Source organism: Aythya fuligula, chromosome 21 (assembly GCF_009819795.1).
Source record: "Aythya fuligula isolate bAytFul2 chromosome 21, bAytFul2.pri, whole genome shotgun sequence".
In the NCBI taxonomy this organism is placed as follows: domain Eukaryota; kingdom Metazoa; phylum Chordata; class Aves; order Anseriformes; family Anatidae; genus Aythya; species Aythya fuligula.
In genome coordinates this window covers 4,892,273-4,911,641 of record NC_045579.1, presented here as the reverse complement: position 1 = coordinate 4,911,641, position 19,369 = coordinate 4,892,273, and the positions used below count along the sequence as shown (strand labels likewise).

The following is a 19,369-nucleotide window of genomic DNA, read 5'->3' as shown; positions in this document are numbered from 1 at the left end:
TTGGGACTCCAAACAGATGCTGGACATCTCCAAAGGACCAAATAGGCAGAAAACTACTAAAAATCTAAACAGCCAGCCAGAGGTGCAGCTCCCCAGCTGCACATAGGGTTTGCCACCACGTTGTGGGTGCTGCAGAAACAGATCGACCTGCATAGGATGCACGCAGCAATCCCGTACCAGCAGTGTCAAAAGGATTGGCACCGATCCTGTTACAGCTTAATCTAGTTTTTAATTTTCTGCACACCGTGGATTTGCTGCTGCCATCAGCCATGCAGGAAATCTGCAGCAACTCTGCCGAAGCCAATGTAATCACGCAACATCTGGGCTTGTGGGTCCATGGGAACAGATGACATTTGCTGCAGGACATGGCAATGTAATGTGGCATGGATAAATGAGACTAATTACAATGAGCTTAGTTTGGATCCTCCACCCATCGAGCACCGCACAGAGAACAGCATAAACTGCACCAGTCACTGCAAGTCTTGTAGGAATTTAAGGCTGGGAAGTCCCCAGAGTGCAAATCCCCGTGTTTTATGAAAATGCCTTCTGCGTAATATGGACCTGAACTAAAACCAGAAGTGAAATGAACACTGGGGCCAGGCGCATCTGTCACAAAATGTCACATCGAGGCCTTACCTCAGCCACAGGCAGCGCCAGGATGAAACGAGATGAAGGAAGATGCTCAGTGCCATTTCCATACAGACTGCAGCTAAGACTCACCTCTAGGCCAGGCTCTCGTTCCTGTCTGAGCTCCCAGACCTGCTTGATTTGCCAGCCCCAGTCCGGAGTATTGGTGTGCAAATAAACATCTGACATTGTTTAACACAAACCGGAGGGCTCTGAGGAGCACAGAAGGCATCTGCTCGGCCGATCAGCTCGGTCCAGCATGGGCAAGGTGACCTCTTGTGGCCTCTGCTTTACCTTGTTCCATGAACGTCCACTCAGTTCATTTTTTCTCTTCTCTGGCTCTTCCAGCACAGACGAAGGCATGTGGATATTTCTGCCCCTGTGTGCACGCACAGGCTCGGGGATTGGGAATTGCCATCCTCTTCAAAGCTGAGATTCATCAGTTTTGTTACAATGGAGCCTGGATGCCATTGTGAGAACTGAAAGCGCGCTGGATTTTTCCATTCAAAACAGCTCGTGGATTTGTGCGAGGTGCCAGGGATTTTTCTGTCGCGCTGCTTTGCTCTTTCTTTATACTGCTAGGGTATTTACTGTGCATGCAGATGTCGCACCTCAGTATTTTATAAAGACGAATAAACATTTTAAAATACACAACACAGTCACGAAGAACATCTGCAGCCCCTGTTTATCACTGTCTTCCCCTATTTTTGTCACTGTAGCTGTAATTTACCCAAAGCAATGGTAGCCTGAACACATCTTTTCATAGGCAGGCTGAAAAAGACAAACGCAGGCCTACCTGAAATGTCTGCATGTTTGTTTGTTTGTTTGTTTGTTTTTTTCTTTTTTTTTTTTATGGGGATTTTGACACAGATATTGGCAGATTCGGGAACGGCTTCACACAGGGTGGGTTCAGAACATCAGAGCCATGGAGTCAACAATCCCACCCCAAAAATAACGCAGGGAAGGAGAGCATTGAGGACCAGTCACCAGGCGTCACCTTGTACACTTCTTGCCCCCTAAACCTTTCGTTTTTCTGTGGGGGCTATTCCTTTTCTGGCACTTTTTTGACGTGCTTTGCTGACCCCTGGGGTGACCAAACCCCCCTGAACTATGCTCGGGAATAGCCCCAAGGGCTCAGCTTCCATCATCAGGCAACAAAAAGGAGACAAATAAATAAATAAAGTTCTCTCAGAAGGTTTCTAAAAAAGAAGCAAATAAATAAAAGAAGCTCTCTCAGACGGCTTCTGACAGCGAATGCTGAGGCAAACGAAGCCACTTAAGAAACGGCAGTCACTCTGTCCAAGCTGGAGAGCAGCTGAGCAGCCAAGGCGGAGGATTTCCGAGGGTTTATTCCCTCACCATCACCGCCTGGGCCCTCGGGGAGCCGCTCAGGGACTGAATTTCTCTGAATTTCTCTGAATTTCCCCCTCGCTGCAGGGGGACGCGGGGCTGCAGCGCCCTGTGATGGCGGCCGCCTCCCGCCACAGCCTCGCTGAGGCGGCGCCGGGCGGCGGCGGCGGAGCATTGCCGAGCCCCGGCCGCTTTCCCCCGGCCCCTCGGCCGCTTTCGAGCAGCTCCGAGGCCTCAGCAAGGCCCAGGGCCGTTCCCTGAAGGCCCCGGTGGCGGAAGCGGGCGGTGCTGGGCGGGCCTGCCGGGGGGAAGCCGGCCGAGGAGGGGCGGTGAGGCCGGGCAGGGCGCCGGGGGAGCCCCCGGGGTCGCCTCGGTGCTGTGGCGGCGGCGGCGCCCCCCAGAGCCCGGAGCGGAGGGGAGAGCTTGTCCGGTGGCCCAGTGAGGATGGTTTCTCCCCCAACGCGATATTTAGTGTTTTTTCAGTACTTTGGCACTAAATATAGGTAGGTGCGGGCGCTGCCCCCGCGTACTGCACGTGAGGCGGTGCCCGGGGAGCCCCGGGTGGGGATGGGGAGGCTGCAGGGAGGCGACTGAGGGGAAAAAAAAAAAAAAAGAGAGAATGAAAAAGAAAAAAATAAAAAGAGTGCAAGGGTTTGGGGGAGCACTGAGGACATTTGGGGGAGTGCAGAGGTTTGGGGGAGAACAGTGAACTGGGGGAGAGCTGCTACAGATGCCAAGTCGGTGAGCATGGGCAGGGAATTGGGCTGCGCTTTTCTACTGCCACAGGTAAATATTAGAGGATGTTTCGGACAGGAAAAGCAGAAAATGGGCAAAGGGCAAACGTGAAAGGGCAGAGAGGAAGGTGAACGTGGATACAGGTCGGTGGGAGTGCAGGTAATTACGTTTCCTGCGGTGTGGTTTGGGAGAGCCAGCGGTGTGGGGAGCTGGTTGCCCGCGCTGCCCTGGAGATGCAGGTGGAAAGCTTGGTGGAGAAAGGGAGCTGGGACTGCCTTTCCCCAGGCCTTAAACATCCCACATACGTCGTTAGGCTTGTTTACATAAAAAAGAGTGTGTGGGAGAATTATTGCAGCCCCAGCTTGTGGAGTCGTGCCTATCTACATGAGGGTTTTCCAGAATAACACCACCATAAGCCAAAACCCACACTTCCCTTGCACAGCAGAGTTTGTCTCGTTGTGGGTACTGGCCTAAATTACCCTGCGTGGTTGCAGGTAGGCCAAGTTTGGCCTCAGGACATCTCTCTGCACTTCAGTGCCTTCTGTGAGTGGTTGTGACTCCTGCAACAGAGAAGGAAGCTCACCCCAAATCGTGTCTTCACATCCACAGGGCCTGCAAGAAAGGGTCCTACAACTCAGACCCTGAAAAATCTTTCCCTGCTGCAAACCCTTCTCTAGTGGAATTTGCCTGCCTCATCTTCTCAACCCATCAGAAGGACCAGTGCAGGAGGTAGCACTGGCAGGATGATTTTTGTGTCCAGTCACCTTTCCAGAATGCCACCATTGCTCCTGTTTTCGTGTCCATTTTTCAAAGTGTTTTGTCCCTGCAAGTTGTGTAAAAAGATCTAGGTTGCTCGGCAGCAAGCAATTTGATAGTGAGTGCCCAGCATTAACTTCTGGATGTGTTGGTGGACTCTGTGTTAAGACATTGTGTAGAAAATGCAGGGTCGTGATATGTATCATTAACTATTGTATTTGTTTTCAGTGGGGTGATGGAAACTTCAGCTAACCAGTCAGGGATTGGAGTCCAGAACTGCTTGGAGGTACGTCCTTGCTAATCATATTGTCATTAAAATGAAACTTCATGGTATTGCCCAGGTCACGTTTGGGGCAACATTTGGCAGGCCAGGCCCTGCCTGTGTATTAATAGCCAACATTTTCATGATTCTGTTCTCATTACCAGTCAGCCTCTGTGGTCACAAACTAGAGCAGTGCTCCGTGCTGTGCCTGACTTTACTGGGTGATGGTTCTTGCATCGCCTCGCCAAGCAGCCCACAGAAGGAAAGTGTGATGAGTTAATAGCTTGAAGAGGAGTTCTCAGGATGTATTTGAATGGCTCCTTGCCTGAGACCATTGTGGAGAAAGTGTATAAATATTGTGCAGATCTTGAAAGAAGAGCCCCAAAGGACTTTCTATCTCATTTATCTAATCCTCTGAACCATCCAGCGTCTCAGCCCCAGGCGCCGGACTTTGGGTGAGCCCAGCAGTTGTTTTGCATTACCCAAGTCACTTTGTTTTAACAAGCGAATGGGTAGGATGGGTGATTAAAGGGGAAGAAAAAGAAAAAGATAAACTTATTTGGTGTTGTCTTTTCACAGTATCAGCATTTTGCTGGCCAGTTCTGGGATATGTGCTTTGCTTTCATGTGGTGGTATTGATGCTGGGCACTGCTGAGCAGGGCTGTGTCTATTAGAACCACATGAGATGTCTTAAAGCAAGTTTAATAGAAAACTTCTGGGGCCTGTAGGAATTTATCTTCCTTCCTCCATTTCTGTGCAGCCTTGAACTTCATAACACTCGTTTCCAAAGCCAGGAAGGCAACTGAAGGGAAGGGCAAGATTAAATCTGTAATGAGATCCTTATTCCATTCTATGTATGTTCAGACATTTGTTTTGTTTGCCATTAGAGGCAAGCAAATAACCTGTGAAGTGTAGGCTGTGTGTACCAACAGCTGGTGTCATTAGAAGTGGAGAGGACTGGTTTGTGAGGGTGTTCTGCAGTCCTCCAAGTGCCAAGGTAGAGCTGCTGAACTGTGGCTGATCCGGAGGCCTGTCTGTAACCCTCTGTCACCGTGTCTGTATCATACAGGACGTGCAGATGCCTGAAGGAGCTTTTTAATATCTCTTCGAGGCAGGCGTTGCAGCCAAATATATTTGTAGACAACATACTTGACTTGAAATACTTGGAAGCCCAGCTTGCTTGCGGTGGGTCCAGACCTTGCTTTCCCAAATCAGGATGTTGGAGACCTGTGATTTGTCCCCCTGCAACGAGGAGGGCAGTGCACGTGCTGCAGGGCTCCGTGTTCTAGTCCTAATTCTTACAGACGCCCCTCCTGGAAAGGAAAATCTCCCGTGCAGCACCTTTTGCTGAAGTGAGCAGCTGCTGCTTGTGCTCACAGGCACCGTGTGTGAGGCCTGCTCGGATCTACAGAATGAAGTTCCTTTTCGTGTTGGGTTTGAAGCATCTCCTGAGCGTGCTGTTTCCCATTGTGCTGGTGAATGCTGCCCAAAACTAATCCTCCCACATGAAGCACTGCTTTGGCCAGCAGCCTTGTGCTAAGTCCAGATATTATTCCTCATGAAAGGAAGAGAGGGAGAATGAGAACATAGATGAACTCTGTGCTATGCAAAGCAGCTTTGGTACAACTTCCCTCTCTCAGTTAAGAAAAAAGGAGGAGGAAAGAAAGGAAAACTGACTCAGAAGTGTTACCTTCATTGCCTGTTTGCATAATCATTCCAGCAGCATGGAAGATTGCTTTGGAAACCTTTCCTTGCAGCAGGAGCCACTTTCTCAGCCTTTTCTTCTTGGCTTTCACTACATTTCTCTCTTCCTGTGAGAATGAATTAGGCTCTTAATTAGTTTCAGTTGACATAGCACCCCTTGAGTCAGCAGGGCTGCGATGACTTGCAACCAGAAGCTTGCACATTATTATTTATTAGAACCCAGCAACTTATAAATTGTGCAGCATCCCTGGCAGTGCAATGCGATTCCTGTGTCTGTGCAGCTAAAACCACCGTGGATGTCTTCCACCGACGAAACCAATAAGCAATCCAGCTGCTGGGAAAGAGCAACACACACACATTTTTTCCAAAACATTCCTAACGCACATCTTTCTCTCGAGCACACCCATCCTCAACTGATCTGTCAGGTTCCTTTCGTGGTTCCCAGATGCTCTGCAGGGGTCTTTGGTGGCTGAGCATCTTGAGCAGTTTTTTATTTAGACTTCAGGGAGAGAAGTGGATGAACTTTTGCTTCCCAGCCATCGCCGGTGTATGTTAACAGGCCTGTTCTTCATCTCCCCTCTCCAGCATTTGTACAGGGGGGGGGGAAGAGAACAGAGCTGTGAATAATAATAGCAATCTGGAATGTGGATTTGTATCGTTCTGGCACACAACAATGGAAATTTCAGTAGGATTCAAAATATGGAAGTGCTTAGTGAATGAATCTGGTTAGCAGAACAGGCCTGCTAAATGCAAGTAATGCTTCCCCCTGCACCACTGCTCTGCAGGGCAGTACAGGTACAGAGGGACACCCAGGGATGCTTGTTGCTGCCCCAGGAACATGGTTGTCTGGAACAGTTCTGGCTCAGGAAGTAAAGGCAGGATGGAAGTGGGTGCAATCCAGCTCAGCAGGTGCCCAGCCAAGATTTCCGTGCCTGTCACCAAGCACCTGCTGAAGAGAAGGACACTTGCGTGCTGTCTGGCCTAAGGAAGGGAGCAGAGACCTGAGAATTTTGAGAAAACGAGAGGAGAACCCAGCTCCTCGATTCCTGCATCTCCTCTGCTGCTTTTTAGCACCGCTGGGTAAATTGCTTAACTTCTGCCTCAGCTTCCCCCGCTGGAATCCAGAGCTGATGGATGGGACCTGAATTAACAGCAGCAATTTTTGAGTTCCTCAGGTGACAGCCCTGCTGGTTTTAGCCCTTTTATTTTATTTTTTTAAGGGCAGGAAAACCTGGTTGCCGTTCAAGCAGTTACTAAATGTAAATAACACACCTTCTTTTTGCAGCTCAGCGTGGGTTACGTTGGCAGCTCAGGGCACACAGGAACCAGCAGAGGACGGTACCAGCTGCCTCCAGGCGCCCAGGCCCTCTGGATGGCACAGAGAGCAGACATACGTAGGTGAGGGGTCAGAAGGGAATTGCCTGTGACGAAATTCAGCAAGAAGTTTGCTCTGTAAGGAGATTATTTCTCTCTGTAAGGAGAAAAGCGTGCAGGAGAAGGGCAGCTGTGAAAGCACCCCACCATGGAGCTGCCTCTGTGGGTTCTGTGGCCAGAGCAGAAAAGCAACCAGATTCACCTCGGAGCCTGCAATCCTCTCCTCCTCCCCAGTCTGCTCTCCAAAAAGGCCCAACCCTCGCAGGCAGAGGAGAGATCCAGGCTTTTTGGTGTTCCCGTTACCCAGCTCTGTCTGGATGCAGTGCGGGGATCCAGAGTGCTGCATCCAAACTTCCCCGAGGCCATAGCAGGAAGAAAGGAGGATGTTCTCCCCTCTTCTCTCTTCCTCTGCCTCCTCTCAGCTCTCTTCCCACTGGCACTTTTGTGCCTGGCAGCAAAGGAGGGGGAGGCGAGGCCAGGGGAAGAGGAGCCTGCAAAACCCAAACATATCTGTGCAGAAACTTTGCTCTTAAAAGCAGCTTCTGCTTAAAGACAAATTGCTGAGGCACAAGCCAAGGTCTGCTGCAGAAAACTATTTGATTTCTGTCTGCTTCTCTCTGCTTAAGGGCGATAAATAAAGATTTTCATTGTTAATTGTAACCACATGTGAACTCCAAATAGAAGAATTAGGAAGGGGAAGAGGCTGGGGTCGTTTCTGTTCTGTTTCCCAGGCCTTCCTCTGCCGCTCAGTTACGTTTTTCCTTGCCTCCCTGTGCTTGTTAATGGTGTGTTTCTGAGAGCCCAGAATCCTGTCTGCTCAACTCGTAGGAATCTGGAAGGCATTTGTGAGTCAGCAATTCAAGCTTTATTGACTCTTGGTACCAAATTGAAATCTAATAAAGACCACTGCTGGGTTCGCTGCTCAGGAGGGGAGATGGAAGAGCAGGAAATTTCTAGCCATTCATCTGCTTTTCTGCTTTTCTTTGTTTTCTGTTTTTCCCAGTCTTGCAGATATGCTTCGTTCATAGACCCTAATAAATCACATCGGGTTTTCTGTCTCAGGGCCTGTCGTCACAAAGACAAAAACTCTTTTGCAGCTCTGGTAACCTACTTCCCAACCTTGCTGTGTGCAAGACCTGCTGTGGTTTTAACATTGTTTTAGGAAGTTACTGCAGTCCCAAGGTTTCTGACCCGCCAGAGTTTGCCTTTGCCCCTTACCAAAACCCACTCTGCCTTTGCTAAATGTAGACCTGTCTGGGAAGACCCTGAAATATTTGGCATCTGACTAACTGTTTAACTTCATTTTGTTTGCATTTTCTGATCATCTTAATTAGAAGACACTCTCTTAGGGACTGTGGAAGCAGGGAATATCAGGAAGCTCTGTCCCGTGACCGCTGGTGGCGTGTGGTTGTCCTGTGGTTCTTTACACCTGCTGGGATGGCTCAGCATCAGCTCCTCCACTGCTGCTGTGTTTTATGAGAGCCGTGCCTTGATTCTTAGATCCATTTATATATCTCAGTGGGACGAATAACCGCGTCGCATCAGTGCTGTGCTGCTTCTCGCCTGGTCCCCGGCTCCTCCTCCACTCGTAACAACTAATGGAAGCGTGTTGCCTCCTGCAACCCTGCTCCTGTCGGAGATGGAAAAGAAATCCTGCCTGCAGCAATAGCTGCACTATTTTACACCTTTCTGCTTAGCTGTGGGTTGCAGGGGTTGTGTCTGGGTGTGAATGGGTAACTCTCTGTCCTCTTTTCTACTCACCTAATGATATAAAGCAAAGGATGTGGAGATCCTGAGGACTGTGGTTAGCAAGGGGGAGGGCACTGCTTCTCCTGTTCATGGTCCTGTCTCACGTTGACTTGCAGAAGGCAGCACAGAACCTGAAGCCCGTTGTTCCCATCAAGTTCCACATCTCCAGCCGAACAGACAGTGGCGTTCATGCTCTCTGCAACGCTGCTCACCTCGACATCCAGCGGGCACCGGGGAAGCCAGCTTTTCAAGAGAGAGAGCTCATCCGTGGTCTAAATCACCACCTGAAGTCTGAACCAATCCGGTGAGTTAGTGGCAAGTCAAAACCTTTTATTTCACCCTTGCTGGAGAAGAGGGAAATGCAGCAGTGATCTCCCATCTTCACTCACAAGATGTATTTTTTCCTGTTTTGTGTTGGCAAATCACTCCCATGCACGTCTCTCCACTACTGCCAGACCACTCGTACATTCAAGACTGCTGCTGTTATACTGTTGCTCTTAGGAGATCATCTATGCTGGCACCACTAAAACAAAAAACCCTGTGAGAGACGAGGGTCACCATGCGAGCAGTGAACCCGCTGGAGTGACTTTCATTTTCCATGAGCCATACATGAACTTTCGGTGATGCTTTATTCCCCAAACTCATTTTCTTTGCTTGCTGAACTAGCACCTAACAAAAGCTTGGCTGCAGCATCACATCTGACTCGTATCTGTGCAAAAAGATGAAAAACAGACAAAATTGCTTTTAGTGTCAGCATTCTGCTCCTCCTTTCCATTGCCATCAACTTCTTTTCTTCCCAGCTAGACCACAGCCACCACACGACATGATTTAAAGAAGTTGCATGACAAGCTCCAGTTTAATATTTTTATAACAAAATTGGATTGGTTTTGCTCAATGGGATAGATAACCAGTCCTCCTTATCCTGTACCCAGCTGTAAATGACTCGGGAGAGCTGCATGTGAATTTAGTAAGGGGGTTGGCACAACAATTTACAGAGAACAGAACAGCTGCCATTTCTTTTTCCTATTTTCTTTTTTTTTCTTTCTTTCTTTCTGTTGGAGTTATTGCTTCTTCTTGCAAAATCTCAGAATGGACTTATTCTGCGTGAGACCCAGGTCTAAATACCCACCCCCAAAGGCAAAGAATCAGCAGTTTTTGCCAGGAGCTTGCATCAATTAGATAAGCAATTGCTCTGCCTTGTGAATTTTTCAAAAGGTGGATTGAATTTAATTTTCTTTGCTTTCCTTTCCAAGCTGTCGTGCAGTTTCTCTGTCAGCTGCCAAACAGTTGCTGCGTTCTTCCCCAAGCACGGGTGCTTTTTTATGGTTAAAGTGTAAATCGAATGGAATATTGGGGTTTTTAGGCTGAAAACCAAATCTGGGCTGGTGTCGTACAATCAACGTGCCATTTACCAGCAGCTGCTTTGCTGCTCTCTACTCTTTCTTGTGCTACTTTGTCTTATTTGCATGAACTGAAAACTGTTCCAGGCATGGACTGTCCCTTACGAGGAGTGTGGCAGAGGACTTCAGAGTGTTGTACAAGGAGGTGGGTGTTTTATAGGGACTCTTTGGGTGAGCAGCAGATGCAAGATGCCAGGTGGTAATTACTCAGAGGACCTGGCTGCTCCGTTTCACGTTACTGCTCTCTGGTGCCATCAACATAAAGGAAGATTATGGAGACAAATTCCCCATGCCAGAACAAGAACCCAGGACAAAAAAGCTAATCCCTCCCCAACCTCAACGATGGGATTGCTGTAAGAGTAGTGGCATGACTGTGAAGCACCCTCCCCCTTCCCACTTCACCCAGCCTGCTTTATTTTCTAATCTCCTCTTTGTGAAACAGGGCCTGACCCAAATGCCAACGCAGCAAGGCCTGGGATTTGAGGGCTGACATCATACTTGCATCTGTCCTTCGTTTTGCAAGGGAGGGTTCCAGTTCTCCATGGCCTGTGGAGCAGGGAACCCAGCTCTAGGTGTGCAGGCACTCAGACAATTTGGGGTCTGAGGGAAGGAGAGATGAATGATGATGTTTGTTTTCTCCCAGGAGGTCCTTCATGCGTGTCCCCCATGGCAGAGTGAGATGGTTTGGTTGGTTGAAGCTGTGTGCTCTCTGCAGAAGGTGTCGATCTGCAATTTAATCAGCTTCTGACTTTTTCAGAGCGTATTGCAAGCACTCAAACCTTCACCTGAGGTAGGAGCCTGAGGAAAGCAATCCCAAGTTGCAGTCTTCTCTAACCTTGACTGCTCAGGTGGGTGTTCAGGCACCTCTGCAAGGCGTGTGCCTCTGCTTTTGGAAGCAGGGAATCAGATTGCCTGCCAGAGGTAGGCAGCTCACCCACGGATGTGACAGCAGCGAGACGTTGCAGCATCCCCCGAGGTACCACGGCGCTGCCGTGCTGGGCAGGCTCCAGTTAGGTTGCAGAAATGCTGCGTCTGCATCAGCAGCGTTAAGCAGCGCTTATCCCCCACCTCCAGACTTCTGCTGTGTCATGTCTAGAGGGCACATTAACCCCAGGGAAGGAATTCCAACGTATGCTGATGGTCATGAGTGCCTGAGACAGCGGCGACTCGGTACAAGATCCCACCTTGGTGCCCTCTGCCTGTGCCTGCAGCTCTCGTGGCCTCAGGACCGAGCTTTGCACCCTTTTCCTGCAGGGTTCCTGGAGGTGTGTGGCAGTGACGCTTTGCATTTATTTAGAAGTGGGACCTTTTCTCTGGGGGCTCTCAGCTCAGGGTGCCAGGAGGAGAAGCTGCAGCAGCTGGCTCGGAGCCTGCTGCCTTCCTTCACCCCTGAACAAGCATCAGGGGAGCCATTGGAGGGTAAAGGGGAATTGTCAGTAAAATCCTTGGAATCTCAGCTCAGGAAGGAGGGGAGGAAGGCGCTGTAAAGGCCTTGTTGCTGGAGGCACGGAATTCCTGTTGTTGGCTGGGTGTTTCTTTGTTGTTGTTGCTTTAACCGAACTTTTCCCCCGAATACTTCCAGCTCCTCTCCAACCCCTTCAGAAGGGGTTTTGGGAGCAGCATAAGGACCTCACCACTTGACAGTCCTACACCTACAAATCGAGTTACTTCTCCGGCCCCTTGAAGTAGCAGCTAGATTCCCTTGCGTTGTGAGGACAAAAAAAAAAACAACAAAGGAAAATTTTGACAGAATACAAAGGAACATAAATGGTACAAAAGAAAACACAGGGCTGTGTGTGAACTACACTGCCCATTTGGAGGTGTCTCATGTGTTGGGATGAGTAAACACCTTTTTGCAACTTTGGTGGTTTGTCCATCCATTCAGACAGATTTGTGTTGTGGCCTCTCACTTGCCTGAATTGCCAAGCAAGTCTCTCTCACACGCTAGCCACGTTGCATGTTTAAATAATGCCTAGGAGGTACTATCCCTTGACAGCTTTCACCTTTGACATATATACAAAGAGTTTAATGCAGCTGCTGTGTAGGAGAGCTGGAGATGAATTCTTTTCAGACTGCAGCGTCTATTAAAAGATTCTGAAATAGAATTTGACTTCTGTGAGGTTTTGGGTATTATTTTTGCTCAGGCTGAAAACTAGGTCAGCATTTGCACACCCTGGGAGCCGAACACTTTATGGATGCCCTAGCAATAAGAAGGAACCTGAAGTAGGTCACGGTCCTGATTACCTTCCTTAAAACACTCAAACAGTTGTTTGGGAGTCAAAGCTGGCTGAATTTCCAGCCAGAGGCTACCACTGCCATAGTCTGTGCCGTGTGTCACCGGCTGCACAAACTCAGCCTCTCTCCCCTGAGTTTAGGCTTGTGGCTTGTCACATCCTCAAACCTTCTCGTCCTACCAGACCGTGGCACGTATGTGGGGTTGCAGCTGAAGAGAATTTTTTTAGCCGGCATCTTCAGAAGGAGGCAGCGGTGGGATCTCACAGATGAAAGAAGAGCTAACACCTGGCAGGGACGTGCCAGGAGGTGGTGTCTCCTGCTAAATCCAGGCCAGCCCCTGTCAGGTAGGCAGGCTGAGGTTATCAGGGTGCAGGCAGCTCTGACTTCTCCCTCCTCCCTTGGGCTGAACCTCTTCAAAACCGTTCAGCTGCTTTCCATTAAGGAGCTTGGTGCCGGGCATGAGTCTTAAGTGCATGCAGCAGCCAGCCCCTCCCTCTGTAAATATTACTCTGCCAAGAAGAATTCTCTCCTAATGCTGGGGAGAAAGCTCAGCACTTTTATGTGGTTGCAAGCAGGGGGTGATGGAGAGAGACGTCTTTGTGAGAACTCGTTATTGTCGATAGAGCTTGGAAGGGAAACCAGATTCCAAGCCGGCTGGCGGTATCGTCAGCAGTAATGACCTTCTTTGTAGCCTTGCTGCAGACGGGGCTCCTCTATCAGCTGATCTGCCTTTAGATCTGTGCAGCGTATCTGAAAGGCTCTTGTCCACGGAGATCAGAGTGTATTCCGCAGGTGGGGCGACCTGAGGAGGATTTGCTTTCACCTGGGCAGGATGGAGCGGCAGATTCACACCTTCTATTTCTGGTTCCAGTTCTGTAAGTACACCATCAAAGCTGTCTGGGTGGCAGCAAGACAGAGCTGGGATTCCTCCCACCTCCTGCAAAGAGACATTCACCTTCTGTTGTCAGAGGAGAGGGAGGGATGTCCTGCTGGAGGACACCTTTGTATTTCACACGTTGGTGTTTCTCCTGAGATGTCTTTGGTTGTGTTTTTTTTTTTTTTTTTTCCTTCTGACCCTTCTGCAATGTAGGCTCTGTCAAAAAAGCTGAAGAATGCTAAGAGTGTTTATTCACCAGCAGCCTTGCAAAAATTGGGATGTTAACAAGGCCTGAAACGTGGCGTGCCTGAAGAACGGGTGGAATAAATACTGGGAAAACACTCCTAGCTTGAAAGAGCCTGTGGTAGGAACTGCATCTGCTGGGAGAGTCAGGAGAGGATGCCTGCAGTGAGGAATCATGTGAGCATAAATGGGTTTTTCTGAAGGAAGCACTCTATCAGAGGGTATAAAAGGGCGCTTATTTAATAAAAATCACATAAGCGTTAACACGAGAAGCTCAAGGGAGATGAAATGCTTGTGGAGACATGTAGACAGAGGAAAATAAATGGAATACTTAATTATATTACTGTGTTTAGAAGAGGCTGGAGGTCCTAGGTTCAAACTCCATTACAGGCCTGGAGGATGTAGTTTGCATTTCTTCTGGGAGTTTATAGCAGTGGAGAGGTCTTTGGGCTTGTTATTGCAAATCTGTGTGCAGGCCTGCAGCTCAGCTTTAATTTCTTCTTCTGTGGCCTGAGCCTCTGCAGTCAAGGGGTATGAGCCAGAGGCACTTAGGCTGGCAGAAATCCCTGAAGCCCCAGCCTTTTGAAAGCAAATAAATAGGTTTGTCTGCTGCTTGCTCCCAAATGGTATCAATTTTATTTTTTTTTTTGCCTGTTTTGGATCCCTTCTTCTCCATAGAGCCAGCTCCAAAACCAGGAGGGCACACGGCAGGAGAGCAGCAATCCTTCTCACAAGGGGCATCCTCTAAAGGATGTCCCTGTTCGATGCTAATAGTGGCGTTGCCTTAGGGAAACCAGGTGATTTCTCCCAGTTTCTTTTAAAGAGGAGTCCAGCAGCCTTGCAAGCTCCTTGGATTAACTGCCCAGAGTCGCTGGAAGGCGAGCAGACAGAACCATTCCCCAAAGCCATCTTCTCGTGTGAGATGTGAGGGTCCCCAGGAGCTCTCCTGCCCGCAGCATCCTGCTCTTTGCAGGCTCGCTGGTGCTGGGATGCTCCTTTCTTTTTGCTTTTGCAGCAAAGTCCTGTTTGTCTTGGAGGTTGTGGGGGGAGGCAGGAGGGAAGTGACCTACTTTCAACTATTTCCATCTGCTACAGTGAGCCGTGAAGCTGCCTTAAGAGGGAGCACAGAGGGTGCTGCTTTGGGCGTGCAGGTATCTGCTGCTGGGGTGTCCTTCCCGCTTGTGTGGGGGGCCAGGGCTCTGCAAAAGGCTTGGGCTTTATCCTTGTGAGGGGTCACTCCCTGATGGCTGTTTTTGGGGTTTTAGTGCTGTCCAAGTCCTGTCCATCCGGGTGTTGTGCACCACGAGAGCGATGCCAGCCCTGCTCGTGGGTAGCCCCAGGGTGTCCGATTGTGTTTTAGTGTTTGCAGATAGCCACTTGGCCCAAGAAAGGGATTCATTAGTGAGAAAAACAAGAGTACCTGGGCCGTAAGTTCTCTCTTACGGGCTCATTAAGGCTGCCTGACTTCACAGCTCCTCTTACCCACGTATCTTATAGGACTGGATCAGCTGCCAGTAGAAGTGGTTCCAGCCCGATGTCCCTTGATGTGCTTTTGCGATGGGTTTGACGAGCAAAACAGGAAGGTGGCTGTTTGCTCTCACCTCTCAGGGCACGAACATCCTTGTCATAAAGAAAAGCTGAAAACCTTTGGACTTTCTTCTGCCTCTCTCTCTAGCAAAACCGGGGTTGAAATGTGCTCTAAGTATGCGCTGTTTTTTGCCTCCAGGAAGATGCTGAAGCATCTGGATGGAATACAGCTCAGGTGATCTCAGCTCTCCCCAGTTTTCCTTGAAGGGATAATGGTCTGTGAGCCAGAGGACTATCAACGAATGCTGAAATGCCGAGGGAGTGTGTGTTAAAATGCCTCTTGTATGGGACAAGGCTGCTGGGAGCTCCACGTGTGCCAGGGCAGAAAGAGGCAGGAAGGTCAGAGGGAGACATTTAGCTGAAAGGAAGCAATTTTGGAGAGGGAAGAGACATTTCTTGGTGGTAGCTGTGGCTGGGACATCTGGTTTTATCATCTACAAAGCTTCTCTTCCAGCTAAGTTGATGCTGTCCTGGAGACTTGAGGGCTAGACTCAGAGGGCTTTGGAAATATTACTGTTATGGTAAGCAGCCTTTTGAAGGCAGGCACAAACACACTGCCTGTCCTTTGAGTCAGTGCTTCACAGCTGCACGAGGGCAGTTCTGAGCCAAGCAAAGAGGTCTGGAAGAGCTCAGCAGCTTGGGAACGATGCTGCATTAATTAGTTCCTAGCTTGCCAGCCTAGAGCAGGGACAGAGGAAGAATTTCTTCGCCTGTCAGATTCGGCGTAGCAAATTCCCCTTATGGCTGTGCATTAAGGCAGTCAAATCTTTGAAAAAATGTTAGGTTTGAGCATGGCTGGGTGAGGGCCACAGGCACGGAGATGTTTTCTTCCAGGGCTTTAAGGAGACCGGCACTCTGCTTCTGTTTTGGTTGGCCTGGTAGGGAAGGTAGGGGATGAAAAGTCCAAAGGGAATGATTTCAACAGCTGCTTTGGTGCAAAGAGGATTAATTACGATTTTCTTTGTTCTTCTAGCGTAGTGGGGATACGGAAAAATTGGTAGGGGTTCTTGTGAAATACACACTTGACATTTGGAACAGCCACTGAAAGGCTCCCGACCTGCTGTGGTCGTGGTGCAGCACAGCATAATGTCCTCCATATGTGAGATAGATTTCATCCCCAGGATCTTGGGAAACCTCAACCGTTGCCCTGCTTGTTTGTTTTCGGAGAACTTTCCCCCGAGTGATTCACATTCGTGCACGCAGATGAATGCTGCAAAGAGCCAGCACGCACACGTGTGCCTTCAGCACCTAACGGGGTGGGAACAACGCGGCCCCCTCACCGTGCCATCCCCGAGAACAGGAACCCAAACGTGACATTCAGCTGAAGAGAAAAACTGTTGGCAGCTGAACTCGATTATTGGCTGGAAATTCGGGCCAGGATGCTCGGAGTCACACCGGTGAGATCGCTAGGAAGCGTGTGGGTTTCCACCAGCAGCAGCGTCTCCTGCAAAGACGACTCCCACAGCGTGCCAGCATTTATTTCAGGAGCTGTTGGGGTGTGTTAGAAGGGCACGGTGTTGGCAGACACCTGGGGCAGCCTCCGCTTGCACTTCTTGGGTAGCAGTCAGCTCAGTGATATTTGATCTTGTAAGTGCAGTTCCTCAAAGCATCCATTGCATGTCTCAATTCCATACACGTGGAGACCAGCACAAGTTTGTGCATCAGTTCATGACGTTTCTGTCCATCCCTTTCTCTTTTCTACCAGCATTTTGAGTGCCCACCGAGTGACCAGTGACTTCCACGCACGCTTCTCGGCGCTGTCAAGAACCTACATCTACCGGCTGCTGTTGGGCTGCGCTCACTGGTCTGAAGTACCCGTGTTCGAAAGGGACCTGTGCTGGGCTCCTCCGGGGGGGTAAGTGGCTCCAGAAACCCTCCCCGGGCAGCTGCCCCAGCATTTGGGGAGGAGGTGATGTCCACGTGTAAGACCAGACCCCCAGTTCACACTGGAAAGGATTCTCTGTTGAAATCAGTGGAACTGCACTGAGTTACGTGTGGTGAGACCTGGGACTTAGAGCTCTTTTTGTGTTTTATTTCTAATTCTTGGCCTGCTCCTGGTGATGGCTGCATGTAGGCCAGCTTTCTCCTTCCCAATCTGGGCACTTGTGTGTTTGAATAGTAAGTGAGAGCCCATGACTCTGAGCAGCCCTACGATAACAAACCGGTGTGTCTGGCTCAGCACTCGTGGAGTAGCCACTGAGTCATAACAAATTAGGGCTTGTATATGGAAGGGAAGAAAAACAAGTTCAGTGCCATTTAAAAACACTTAGGACACGATAAACAGCGGGCAAGGAAATAACAAACAAACCCCAGAAGAAAATTTGTAATTGTCTTTTAGATGAGGTTGTACTGAGACACATAAAAGTTCAAGAAAACTGGACTTTTTCACAACATTCTGGTTTCATTCACATCCAGTTTGCACACCCATTTCCATTCCTGTTATTTCCTAATTTCATCTTTTCAAAGGTTTGGAAAACCATCACAGTGTTTGCCACTCTCTTACCTGCCACCTTCTTTTTGAATTTGTAAGATACTGCAAAGGATTTTGGTTCTCTTGTCCTCCACTCTAGCCAACAGTTTGGACAGAGCTATTTTTAATTCAGTTGTTATTGAATTAAATTAAAGATCCTGCAGCACAGCAGGATAAAGGTTTATGAAGAAGTCTGGGCCTGCCAGCCCCTGACCTAGCCTGGGGTTTTTTTGAACACCATCAGACCTCCGGTCATTTGGCATCTTGCTTTGTGGTTTGGGCTGTTCCTGGAGAAACTCCTCTTGCAAAATGTCTTTCCCCAGTTCTGCAACATTAAATCTGCATGCTAGGTTTAAGCCTCTCATCAATTAATTAGACTTTGACGCACACAACGTACTTGGTCCCACTCAACGCTCCTCTCTCTTTGCTCTGCATGTTTAATTTCAGCTACCTGGATGTGCCTGCCATGCAGGATGCAGCACGGTTCCTGCTGGGAACCCACGACTTCAGCACTTTTCGCTCGCTGAACTCTGAAACACCCTTTCAGTCTCCGATCAGAACCATCCTCCAGGCAGAAATCCAACCCTCTTCTGGCTTCCTGGCTCACCACTATGAATCCAGGTGAGAACAGGGCCCCTGGCTGGGGGATTGCTCTGCCCAGCTGGTGCTTGCTTTGTCCCAAAAGCTGCTTTCCAGCTTTGTGTTGAGAACTGACCTCCTCCTCCTCCTGCATCGCCTTCCCAGCCCTGGGTGGTGTCAGCAGGGCTCTGCCTGGTGACGGTATGGAAAGGACATTTCTTTCCCTCTCCTGCCCAATGTCCTCATGGAGAAAGCTGAGCAGGGCTGAGGGTGGAGGAGCTGGGCCAGTTGTTTGTGCAGGAAGGCAGGATGTTGTAAACTGATGTACAGAGCCAGGCACGGAGCAATCCTATGAGGTGCTTCCAGCATTTACGCTCGTTTTGGTTGCTAAAAGCCAGCCCAGCCAGGGGACAGGATTATTTTTTTCCTGTTTCTATCCTAGCTTTGCCTACGGGCTGCAAATAGGAGGGAATAAAAAAAAAAACACCACCTAACACCTAGGTCACAGCTGTAGCTCTGCAGATCCACGCAGTTCACACCAGCAGCTCCTGCCTCCTTCCCAGGGGATGTTGATGAAGGAAAACCAATATTTCTCAGTCAATACATAAACAACAGATTGTTGCGTGTCAGGTTCTTTCAGGACCAGGTCTTGCAAGTATTGAAATGAAGTGGCTGCATGTATTCTCTCTCTCCCTAGCAGAAAGTGAAGTTTTTTTCCCAGGAAGATCATGGGTACTTAGCATCTGAGCATGGCCCCTGCTTTCATGCCTCTTTCTTTCGGAGAAGTGCGGCCGTTGTGCTTCAGCTTGAGAGCAAAAGTTGCTATTGTCTGCCTCCAAACCACGTTTTCCTTGTTTCTGAGTAGAAAACCCTTTTCTTCATAGTTTTCCCTCCGGTAAATTTGAATACCTCCTGAGCCGGCTGCAACAGTGAGTGCCATGCTTCAAGCTTCAGCTGGGCCTCGCTGCAGTTTGCAAATAGCCCGCTCTTGTCTTCGACTGGCGTGTTTTGCCAGCAGCAGTGTGGGACAAAACCCAAAAGGGAGCTGCAAAAAACAGAGAGAGCTGTATGCTCCGAGCCTTTCAGTTCCTCCCAGTCTCCCTATTCAGGGTCAGGAAGAAAAAGGCATTTTGTCTGCTCCCTGCTTTCCCTGCTTGGTGCTGCTGCCTCTCAATACACAGCCTCGTTAAGGGGCATCCAGTTGGGTACAGCTCCCGATGGTGCTCCCTGCTGGACAGGCACACGGGCAGCCAGCAGCAGCTCCTTCCTGCCTCCTTGCAGCACTGTCCCCAAGGGAAAAGGAGGGGAAGGCAGAAAAAGTAGGGGAAAATGGGGACTGTCACCTGGCTGCGTTCCTGCTGCTCATTATTGGGTTGCCACTGCGGGATGGGGAACGTGGCCTCCATCCCTCTGGGGTGGTC

At 49.5% G+C, this 19,369-nt stretch overlaps 2 protein-coding genes across 2 annotated transcripts in view; one reads left to right on the top strand and one right to left on the bottom strand.

Annotated features, from left to right (window-relative positions):
• Window positions 1–790, bottom strand: part of ACAP3 (ArfGAP with coiled-coil, ankyrin repeat and PH domains 3) — a 69,307-nt gene extending 68,517 nt beyond the window's left edge. Inside the window, exon 1 of the mRNA XM_032201277.1 lies at window positions 721–790. The gene's annotated coding sequence lies outside the window, so the exon portion shown is untranslated. The remainder of the gene's footprint in view (window positions 1–720) is intronic.
• Window positions 791–2,299: 1,509 nt separating this feature from the next.
• Window positions 2,300–19,369, top strand: part of PUSL1 (pseudouridine synthase like 1) — a 25,170-nt gene continuing 8,100 nt past the window's right edge. Inside the window, exons 1-5 of the mRNA XM_032201296.1 lie at window positions 2,300–2,480; window positions 3,697–3,754; window positions 8,674–8,861; window positions 16,605–16,754; window positions 17,817–17,990. Of these exons, the coding sequence (XP_032057187.1) occupies window positions 2,422–2,480; window positions 3,697–3,754; window positions 8,674–8,861; window positions 16,605–16,754; window positions 17,817–17,990 (629 nt within the window). The 5' untranslated portion in view covers window positions 2,300–2,421. The remainder of the gene's footprint in view (window positions 2,481–3,696; window positions 3,755–8,673; window positions 8,862–16,604; window positions 16,755–17,816; window positions 17,991–19,369) is intronic.